General features: G+C 40.2%; 1 protein-coding gene across 16 annotated transcripts in view; it reads left to right on the plus strand.

Annotated features, from left to right (window-relative positions):
• znf536 (zinc finger protein 536) overlaps positions 1-12,023 on the plus strand; it is a 374,641-nt gene that overhangs the window by 268,981 nt on the left and 93,637 nt on the right. For all 16 annotated transcript variants that reach the window (XM_055208275.2, XM_055208283.2, XM_055208292.2 and 13 more), the window contains one exon: positions 251-2,499. In XM_055208275.2, the coding sequence (XP_055064250.2) occupies positions 252-2,499 (2,248 nt within the window). In that variant the 5' untranslated portion in view covers position 251. The remainder of the gene's footprint in view (positions 1-250; positions 2,500-12,023) is intronic.

The raw sequence follows: 12,023 nt of genomic DNA on the forward strand, positions 1-12,023 counted from the left end.
AAATCAATGCGTGTTTGCTTCCATTGTTGACATTTGTTACTGGGTACCTGATGTTCCATGTATTATTTTACATTTATTTACAGTATATATTGTGCAGCATTTCCTGTTGATTGTGTACAGAGATAATACAATAAGTGTATCAGTGATACTGTGCCTTAGGGCTATAAGGAGGTGTGTGTTGCCTGAACACCTGCTCTTCTGTGTTCTTGAATATCTGACTTAATACCTATTCTGTGTTTTTGTCTTCTAGGATGGAGGACTCTAGTTTGTGCCTTGGTGTATCCTCGGTGGTCCCAGATGCTGACGCCCATCTCAGCAACGCAGTACTTAATGGCCGCTACCCAATCAGTCAGAAACTGCACCAGCTTACTGCTCAGCTGGGTCATGCCTTTCCTGAACTACAGAGTCGCCAGCAGATCCCAGAGGAAAAGGCAGCCACCCCACTAGATGAAAAAACCCATGCTGCCTTAGCTAGTCAGCCAATCAGCAGTCAGATGGCCTTGTTGGCCAACCAGCTTAACCGTGACATGGAGGTGGGTGCCCTAAGTGGTCTCAATGGGCGTGTTGATTTGCAGCAGTTTCTCAATGGCCAGAACTTGGGAATCATGTCACAGATGAATGACATTGAAGATGATGCCCGCAAGAACCGTAAATACCCTTGTCCGTTATGTGGCAAACGATTTCGCTTCAACAGCATTCTGTCTCTTCATATGCGTACACACACTGGAGAGAAACCCTTCAAATGCCCCTATTGTGACCACCGAGCTGCTCAGAAAGGTAACCTGAAGATCCATCTACGTACTCATAAGCTGGGAAATCTTGGAAAGGGCCGTGGTCGTGTACGTGAAGAAAACCGGCTTCTGCATGAATTAGAGGAGAGAGCAATTCTACGTGATAAGCAAATGAGGAACAGCCTGCTGCAGCCTTCTCAACCTCTTCCACCACACCTGAGTATTCAAAGTCCCAACCAGCAACAGCCTGGCTCTGCCTGTGGCCTGCTTACCCCAACCAGTATTGGCAGCTCACCTGATGGACTGACCCAGCCATCTGCCTCGCCTAAACCTGCAGGTACCATCCTTTCAGATGAGCAAACTCTGAACCCATCCCAGGGGTTCCGCTGCACTTTTTGCAAAGGCAAATTTAAGAAGCGCGAAGAGCTAGAACGCCACATCCGCATTCTTCACAAGCCCTACAAGTGTACCCTGTGTGAATTTGCTGCTTCCCAGGAGGAGGACCTTATTAGTCATGTGGAGAAAACCCACATCACAGCTGAATCGGCCCAAGGACAGGGCACAGGAGCTGGTGGTGGAGAAAAACCTGCCAATGAATTTCGCTGTGAGGTCTGTGGACAGGTCTTCAGCCAAGCTTGGTTTCTTAAAGGCCACATGAGGAAACACAAAGACTCCTTTGAACATTGTTGCCAGATATGTGGACGTCGATTCAAGGAACCCTGGTTCCTGAAGAATCACATGAAGGTGCATCTCAATAAGCTAGCCATCAAGAGCAAACCCACTGTTGGTGGAGTTGATGAAGATGGCCCCTCTGTTAACAGTATGAGCAGCCTAGCTCAAGAAGCCCATGCCAACCTGTACTCACGTTATATTTCTTGCCTGCAAAGTGGCTTCCTCACACCTGACAAGCAAGGCCTAGCTGAACAGCAGCACCAGATGCTGGCCAAGGCTGGTATAGCTATGAAGGAGAAGGAGATGCTTGGAAAGCTCCTTGGCCCAATGGCCAGCATGGCCCATGGATTAGGGGAAAATGAGAAGCGCTCACTCTTGGGTTGCCTGAACCTGGTACCCCCCCTAAAGTCAAGCTGTATGGAGCGCTTGCAAGCCGCAGCAAAGGTGGCAGAGATGGACCCCCTGAACAGCTACCAAGCATGGCAAATAATGGCACGTGGAATGGCCATGGAACGCTCCTTCATGCCTAAAGAGCAGCACCATGGGGGGCACGGACAAGAAGATGACCTTGCAAGTGCAGCCGGGATTGTTCCCTTTGCAAAAGACAAGCATGAGCACCCAACTCTCACCTCAAGTGATGGTTCCAAGCAGAAACAACATCCTGAAATCCTCCATGGGGTGAAGTCCAGTGGAGGCATGATGCAGTTAAAAGATGAGGGTGCGAACTTTGACAACCATCGTGAGTTCTTGTCTCACCATGGTGTTTTAGGCCTCGGCCAAGGGCTTGAGTACAGCTTGGCCGGTCTTAAAGAGAAACCAACCGAGTGTCCTGACTGTGGCAGAGTCTTTAGAACCTACCACCAGATGGTGGTCCACTCACGGGTCCACAACAAGGACCGTCGATCCCTAGACGACAACTCCCAGCACGGTCTGGACGAAAGGCGTGGCTCAGCTAGCGACCCAGAGTCTCAGTCCATCAGCCGTTCCACCACCCCAGGTTCCTCTAATGTGACAGAAGAAAGTGGTGCTGGAGGTGGACACTCCCAAACTGGCAGCGTGCAGGACGACAGTCCCCACCCATCTTCTCCATCTTCAGGTAATATCTGTTCAACAGACATCCTATTAATTAAATCCTTAAAATAAATGACCTTTTGAGTGGCCTTTCTGACACTACAATCATAAAACCTTCATAAGGATTCAGTTTTAGAGTAAACTCTTTGCTAGCGAGCATGAGCTGTTAGGGAAGAAACCCTGGAGACAAGTGAGTTTGTGGGATTGCAGCATCAAGGGGGTACAGTAGAGTGCAAGGCAATAAAAAACAGGGTTGTGGCTGCCTAACTACAATAGGAAAATGCAGGACAATTGTGTGCTACAGTAAATTCAATCTGTCCTCACACCTATGTTATTTAATATGATGTCTATATCCAAAGTATGAAGAGTGCTGGGAGCAGTAGGGTATTAGCAGATCATTATGGAATTTTGGCAGTAGACCATATAATGCCTTGAAAGTTAGAAATTGACTTAAATAGTCAGTATAAACAGCCAAGGCAATGAAGGCAACATGCTTCATTCTTGAGTGCTTTAGTGCTTGGATATGCTTGACATTTGGTTCTAACACTTGATAGGAAATGGGTGATTGTGATAATGTTGTGTCAGGAGGTGATTAGATCTGCTGGTAATGTAGAAAAATGTATATCTGAGACGCACATTCCATGCATAACTCTCATACTTAATATTACTGTTCAAATACCCATGAAACACTTCAAATGAGTATCTTTTAGCCTAGTTAAAACACATTCATTATAATACCTTATTCTCAGAGTCTTTTGTGATTGCAATTTCCATTAAATGTGCAATTCATTACATTTTCAGAAAAAAAAGGTCAAAATGTTTTCAAGCTCTCACTGAGACAGTGCCCTCTGGTCCCAATATGTCCCATTTAGTTACAGATATGAATACATTTGATACCAATACAGTACAGTATGTACCTTTGATGTGCTAATATGAACTCTTTGGTAGCAGTATGTACCCCTAAGGTACTAATATGAACTCCTTAGGTGCAAACATGTACTTTTGAAATGGTACAGCTTCAGTGACAGCTAGGGACCATTTTTGACCTTTTCTCTGACAGTGTATCAAATTAAAACCTATCAATTGCTTAGAGTGGAATGCTGCGTATACAGTATATACAGATGTTACAAGTGATCATAGCATTCTCCTTTAAAAAAGAAAAGGACAACGCACACCCCAGCTGAGAAACTTTGAGCTTCTGAGATAAAATGTGTGTTTAGTGGGATTAAGTGAAGCTGCAGCTAATGATTACAGAAGTTTTAAAGGTAACTTTCTCATTCCTTGGGGTGGTACACCACTGCTAAGAAGCCTGGCTGTTAATTAGGTCACGTCTATGTGATAATCAGTTAGCTTAAGCTAAACAAGACACTAATTAAAGATATACATATAAAGCAGGTCAGAAAAAATTGAACTTCATTTGCTGGGTAAAATATGCTTTTAAGTCATCCCAAAAAAAAAGGCTTAGCTTAAGGCTCTAAGCAACTTAATTTCAACAGCAAAGAAGAAATTGTTTATTTATTCCCGGTCCTTATCGCCCTTATGTAGCGAGATGAGTTTGAACATGCAATGGGCTATGTTTATTTTAATCTAAGGAATAATAACAGACAACCCCCACCCCAATTAGGAATTAATGAAAATGAGAAGGAGATAAAACCTATTTTCTTTACAGAGACTATTAAACCTAAACACAGAAAGGAGGGTATGCTGCTGAAGTAATTATCCTGTGAATTTTAATGCATGCAAGTTTTATTTCTTTTGCATCTGTTTTACTACTACTAAGAGATTTAGAGCATGGCATTTTATAAACTCTTCTCAAGCCATTGTAAGATTTGCAGCGTATTTAAAAATTAAAGTGATTAGTGTATAATAATAAAAGGTTAAGCACTAACTGAATCACAGGACAGAGAATTAATAATACAATTTATTTATTGATTCTCCGACGTTGTCATAGCAGGCAGGTTTTTATGCCACACAAATCTGAGAAAGGGTCATGTGATGTTTTGTTACCATTATTTTAGGTTAGCTCTCTCTCTCTCTCACTTGCCCTCATTTGTTTTGCTAAACTTTCTCTGTTTCTCTTTCACTGTACATATCTGTCTGAGTCTGCTAGTGAAAATGCTTTTTTTCCCTTTTTATTTTTAATTACTGAACATTATCATGAGCTAGCGTACATTTCATAGTTATTGCCACTGTGCATTTTTGCTTATTTGCCTAGAAAAAAAACTCACATTTTATTTAAATAAAACAAAAACATTATTGAATTGGATTAAGATCTTACATATATCATTACAGCCATCTCCCAAATTTCTGTATTTTAACAGCCAGCAATGTATCAGCCCTTTTAGTATTTTCCTAAATTGTGCACCATCCATTCTTTATATTTAACAAGACACAGCGTAACATTTACGCCACACATTTTTGGCCGGAAAGCTCTATCATACTCTGTTAAATCTTGTTGGATGTTGCAGCTGGGCCACTAAAATGCTTTTTGGCAAAGTCTAAACATCCTCTTACATGATTCTTGAGTATGACTTTTTTGTGCCACTTTTCCAAATGATTGGCTCACCTAGAATCTGCTCTTTGGGTCTGTACTGTGTAACTTATTGAAGTGATTTGGAGCTTTTCTAACATTTTTCCTTCTTGTTTTCTGAAGAAAACACTGTTGATAGACAGTCTAATAGTTAATCAAATATCCCAATGACATGCACTGCTTTATGCCTTTAATGTATGCATTGTTAGTTTCACATAACTTTAATCAAACGTTTCACAATTTTATTTTCAGATGTTTTATTTTTGTCTTGGCCGCAGGTTTCTGCAACACGAGTAACTGAAAACAATTTTAAAATAACACAAAAGCAATTATAATTTACACACACAAGCACAGAGAACTACATTTAAATGGCATATGTAATTTAGTACATATATGCATCCTCTCTCTCTCTCTCTCTCTCTCTCTCTCTCTCTCTCTCTCTCTCTCTCTTTCTCTTTCATTCTCTCTATTTCTCTCCACCCTGTTGTGTGAGGTAGTGTCAAGGTGGAGTGTGATCACAAGCTGAAATCCCACGTTGCTGTCCAGCTCTGTTGGAGTGGGCATGGAGCTCTTACTGTGAAGCGGGCATAATGCCAGTCCCCCTTTTCTTAAGATTGACCTTCAGCTCTCTCTGCTTGCAGTCACATAATGCTGTGTGTTTTTATATGGGAGTGATGCTAAAGTAGGAGTCAAGCTGTTTGGCAGATCCTGATATACCTTTATTAAAGTATGCATTACATCCTCAGTGTTTTTTAGGCCATGGCACAAAACATTTCCTAACCCCGGTAAAGCAAAGGTTGTGATGTACAGGGAAGGAAGTGTTGCACTGTCTCTGTGCTTGCTTGTGTTTTAATGTAATGTTATGCAACTTTATTAACCCCGAAATTGTTAAAGGTGCAGAACAGTTTTTTTTTCTCACCAGGAAACTGCATACACTTTTAGTGTCCGACTCATAATTACTAAGAATGCAAACAGGAGCTGTGTTTTTTTTATTTGTGTGCGTGCATATGTGTTTTTAATTTTTAAATTTTTGGGGGGGGTGAAGGTGGTGTGTATGTTTTTGTACTGTGCAACAGGATGTGGCATGTCATACCTCTGTTTTACTTTTAATATCTCACATGTTCCTCTAACCCAAAGAGAACAGACTTCCTTTATCATCAGTCGATTTTATTTGCTTTTTTACCCTCTCTTTAACGTACGGCAGTTTCATCGGCTGCCTCGGTTCAACAAGCTCAACCAACCTCTAAACCACCTACCCACTGCAATTTGAGTTAAACTTGAATTACAGTAATCAACAATAACATCTCAACTGTGAAAGAAGGTCGACACAATCGCTTTTGTCTTTGACACTGCATTTGTTTAAACACAGAGAGAGAGACAGATAAAAAGAAAAAAGTTGCCTCAGAAATGTCCTCTAAAGGCCTTTTCTTTTCTCCTCTCAATAATCAACCTTAAATATGCTTCTTGTGCAATAGAATTTCCAGCCTCTGTACATCTCTTCCTTCTTTATCCTGTTCTCTTTTTTTAGTTTATTACATTTTTCCCCATTCTCTTTTATTTCTTATTACCATTACAAGATTGGCTTGACTGAGAAGGGATCTATTGTTATTTCAGATTTCGCACTCTGAATTGGGCTTCATAAACAAGGGGGGCTCTTTCCTGATAGTGTTCCTGAATTCATTATTGTGGGCTTTTGAGTGACAGCTGAGAGAGAGAGTGAGAGAGACTTGAACAGAATAAAAAAAATCTGTTTCAAAACCATTAAAAATGTGCAATATGTACTGTTACTTATTTACATAATGTACATTAAATATTATATACATGAAGAGTTTAGATGGAAACGCAGCTAAACGCCACCTTCGTCAAAAAGGAGATAATGATTTTTACCCAATGCTCTTGACACATACTATACGTTCATCAAATACATTTACGTTAAATCTGCTTAATCCTTCCCTCAGGACGTTCAGAAATATTTAAGCGGAATCCATTAAGAATCTGATAAAAAGGTAATTAACATGAATTAATCATGCCAGACACACTTAGCGGGTTTTGCATCTGAGCTTTTTGCATACAGATCTAGTTTTTTATTTTTTAAATGAGGTTTGCCAAATATATTATGATATACAGCAAATATTCAACCCATTATCACAAAATTATGTACCTATAGTCACAGAATTTTGTGAGTGTTTTCCGTGACACTGACCTGTTGTTCTGCCTTTTTGCCTGAACATATCACGTATTTCTGTGTACGTGTCACTGTCACGTATTTGTTACTCAACAGTTTTGTTCTATTTTCTTACCATTGTCGCTTCGGTTTAGGGTTAGATTTACATAAAATGACATCCTTACCCAAACCCAACTCTAACCCCAATGCAAGACTACAATGGTTTGAAAATCATAAATTACAAAAAAAAGGTAAACCAATACTTAACTCTTTCACCGCCAGCGTTTTTAAAAAAAGTCTCCAGCCAGCGCCAGTGTTTTTCATGATTTTCACAAAAGTTTAATGCCTTCCAGAAAATGTTCTTCTTAAAATATATAAACATACAATATATCAAATGAAAGAACATACCCTCCACTTTCATACAAAAAAAAAACGTTTCATCCTACCTTCAGTAGTTCTTTTGTAATCAGCTTTTAAATATGGGTAGGTTTCTGCAAAAACACCACATTTTGAGCAAAAAACAGAGATAATTCCATTTTTGTGATGGACTTTTCATAGAGATCCCATTCAAAGCGATCTTTAAAACAGACACGGACATGCAGTACATGGCAATACTTCTGGGTTTAAAAAGTTGCGGAAGGGCGGCACCTAGTGGATAATAGCGGTATTGCGGAAAGACGGAAATACTCGTCATTGGCGGGGAAGCGTTTTCTCTTGATTGACGAGATATCTCGTCATTGGCGGGGAAGCGTTTTCTCTTAATTGACGAGATATCTCGTCAATGGCGGGGAAAGAGTTAAAGTCACTTCCTAACGCAAACACCAAATCTAACCCTAAACCAAAACGTCAATGGTTTAAAAATAGGACAAAACAGTTGAGTAACAAATACGTGACAGTGACACGTTCACAGAAATATGTGACATGTTCACGCAAAAAGGCGGAAAAACGTGTCAGTGTCACGAAAATTTCACAAAATTACGTGACTACTGGTATTGGTACATAATTTCGTGATACAGGGTTGAAATATTTGAGCCTTTAGCTTTATTCAGAAAGGACAGTGAAGAGTGATTGGAGACCTTTGTAGAAGTGTAGATTTTTGTGTGTACTTAGAGGGTTTTGCAGTCAAATTTGTTAAATAGCAATGAAATGACTAAAGTGACATTTGCGAAAATTTCATTTATTGACTACTTACCTTTTCATTGCCATTAAAGTGAAATTACTGAACCTAAGCATAAGAGCCTGATAAAAATGGCTTGGATGCAAAATCACCCAAATCGGATGCATTTGGATGGTTTTGCATCTTATCTCTCCATATTTATATATTCCCAAATACAGGCCCATATCCCATATACTTCTAACTTACTCCTAACACTTTTGTTTTTATAAAGGCCTTGTTCTACTGCCTGATCTCTTGCTGAATGCTACAAACCTGCCTTGTCTTTTTCCTCCACTTGAGAATCCCCCATGTCTAAATATTGTTAAGAGGAAGAGCATTTTAACATGGCAAGGATTATCAGTATCCCCAGGTCTTTACAGCTTGCTGCCGTTTTGGGCGAAACACTTGCTCCATACAAATTGAAATTGGATTTGCCAATGGATGCCTTAGGTTATAAAGCATGGATATTCATCTAATTACACAATTACAAATTGGTGTAATTACACATGCAGACTTACTGTTACAATGTAATTTCAGTGTAATTAAAGTCAAAATAACCTAAACTGCTCAGCAAAATGCTTTTTTTCTACAGAGACACAGAACTCTTCCACCTTCCTGTTTACAGGTTTAAAGATTACATCAGAAGATCAGAGATGCGGTAATATTTATTGCTGTACTGTTTAAGCCAGGTCCAATCGATATCAAATATAAGAGAAGAAATACACAGTGAGCACAGCAAGTATTGTTTTTGTAACATTTGATTTGATTGGTTAAGGTCTCGGTATATTGAGACGGTGGTGCTGAATGTCCACATATGTAAAGAAATGTGACAGGAAATGAGTTGAGCCGAGCACTACAATTACATGGAATATATTTTGCGAGACAGAAGTATTACTTATCATTAAAGACATCTCTGTCGCATTCCCATTCACACCTCCTCTCTTTCAGTTTCATTCTTTCATTTTTTTTCTCCAAAATCTTTAAAATGAGGACAGACTACATCTTTCTGTTTCCCTGTGCTAATTAGAAACTGCAGGCAGACCTTGGAAGAATTATGTCAATGTTTATTCCTATCATTCACCTTCACTGTAGTTTGTGCCCTCTGCCCTCACACCCAGCATGCATCACTCTCACTTTTATTTTTACACTTCTCGTGTTTTGCATCTAGACTTTACATGTGAATGTGGATGCTGTAGCTTAAATGCCCCCACCCTTAAATCTCTCATCTTTTTGGAGTGAAATCAAAAAGTCGCCTGTGTGTGAGGAAAATGTTATTACACTGCTTTATTTCAGTACAGTGGGTCAGGACTCTGGTGTCTTTTAAATGATAAAAGTTCTATTCAACGTGCTAATTGTCAGTGTGCTCAGTTGATTGACATGTCTAAGATAAATGTAGACTTAGTATTTTTGTGCACGCTTGAACAATAAAAGGGCAATTTATTTCCCCTTCGCAGCAGCTCATTTGATTTCTCTGTTTCGCATGCTCACTTTTCTCTCTTTCCCTGTTATACTCTCTCTCTCTCTTTTTCTCTCAATTTGTAAATATTACCCATAGTGGGAATTAGCATTGCTTTTTTCCACTATATTTAAAATTCCAATTGTATTCCAAAGTGTATATGAAAGAGCTGTTGCTAGTGTCGTCTCTCTGTGCTCACCGTACCCCTGTGAGGCTATCAACGGGCAGTCCTTATGAAACATTTATCAGTCTGTTTTATGTCTTAATGATCCTGTTAGGATTCCCCGCTTGGTTATGGAGACAACGGCAAGCTATGTACTGCTCAGAGGAAGCGAGAGGAGAGAGAGAGAGAGGGAGCATGCCACGTGCAGTATACCAGATTTTAATTCCGCGTCTTTGCCAAAACATTGCTTACCTTTGCATACAAGCCTCCTTGGCAGTGCTGCGCTTTTTCATCAGTCGCTTCATTTCTGTTTTATGTTTTTATAATTAAAACATAATATTTATCTTTCCCCAACAGAAGGCTGTCGTACTGGGGGAGGTAGAGAGTTTGAATATTAATATTTTAAAGGCATCAATATGACGTCTTTCATGCGACGGCAAAGGTGTCGCCGCTTAAAACGAGATAATGTGGTCTTGTATACTATTAATTGTTCTTGTTAGAAAACAAAACCATCTTGACTGAAGCGCACAAAAATGTCATTATCAGACCGCTCAGGAAACGCCATGGAAAATCTTTGCGTTTTTCTTAAATCAAATTGAGTTTTGTATTACTGCACACTAAAGTTGACATTGTTGACATTCTTTATGAAACAAAACAAAAAGATTAAGTTTTAAAGAAACTTTATTTGCTGAAAGGTTGGATGGCACTCTGGTTTTTGTGTCTGATGAGAATGTTGAGGAAAGGGCGACAGCTGTCTTCCTCTGTCAAGCTGAATTCCTCTGGAATGAAATCGCCCTCTCTCTCTCTCTCTCTCTCTCTCTCTCTCTCTCTCTCTCTCTCTCTCTCTCTCTATCTCTCTCGCTCACTCTCAAACCAGTGCATACAAATGGCATATCTGGGTGGGAGGGCGCTTTGTTTGAACAAGTTAACTTTGGCATTATTGGGGTGCCTCCCGTGTGAAAGAGCAAGTGAATACATTGACCTTTGTCTCATTAAATATGGAGGACCAGCCATATGATACCATGACAGAAGAATCTTGCTTCTCCATTTGCCTTCTTCCTGTCTCTCTCTCTTTCTCTCGCTCTCTCTCTCTCTCTCTCTTTTATTTCCCGTCTTTCACACAGTTGTGTAAACACGAGTTACAGAGGTGTAAAGCAAGAACATTATGTAGATTAAAAGCAGTATTTAGGGAGAAAGACACATGTGTCCACCACCCTTTTCCTATCCATGCTGTTGGGGAGGAGGGCTTTACGGGCATTTATCATGCACTGATGAGTATCTCTTCCCTCCTCTCTCTCTCCTAACCCCATTGACAGGCCACATAAAAAACCCTTTGTGTCAACATCACGGCACTGACATGAGGCAGATAATGACATGAAAAGTTTGCCTCTTCTCTTCTGCCCCCCATCTTCATTTTAGCGATAGTTATCTTCCAATCAAAGGCAAAAAAAGGGTGAAAAAAATAAAACGGGGCAAAAAAGTCCACGGATTAAGATCTTCATTTTCTCTTTTTTTTTGCCTGTGCATTCCAATTGTTCTTAAAATATTTGGCAATGTCAATTAGTAAGTGAGCAGAGCTAGCTGATGAACACAATTTTCCACTAGACTGAGCACCCTATTGTTGTGGAGCGAGCAGCAGATTTCTGAGGTCATTATCATTCCCCGTTAGCCTGGCCCAGCTGCTCCTCTCGGCTTCAGCCAAACTCCACACCACGGCTCTGGTAGCAGGCAGCAACAGGGGGCCTGGAGAGAGAGAGAGAGAGCGAGAGAGAAAAAGAGAGAGAGGGGGTAAAGAGGAAGAGAAAGTGGTAGCATGTTAAAGAAAAATGTAGACATTAGACAAATAATGTTCAGACCACGTAAGTAAAGCCTAAAAAGCTAGATTGATAAACAACTACGAGTGATGAAATAAGAACGAAAGAAACAAGAATATAAAAGAGCGTGAGGATGGAGAAACAGAAGGATAGAAACACAGGGAGATACAGCGCTTGGAGGGAATTAAAAAATCAGTCATACGCTTCTTGGAGCCGAACGCCGAGCGCTGAGATTATGAAGGGAAACGATTTGGATGGTAATGCAA

Source organism: Misgurnus anguillicaudatus, chromosome 21 (assembly GCF_027580225.2).
Source record: "Misgurnus anguillicaudatus chromosome 21, ASM2758022v2, whole genome shotgun sequence".
Classification (NCBI taxonomy): domain Eukaryota; kingdom Metazoa; phylum Chordata; class Actinopteri; order Cypriniformes; family Cobitidae; genus Misgurnus; species Misgurnus anguillicaudatus.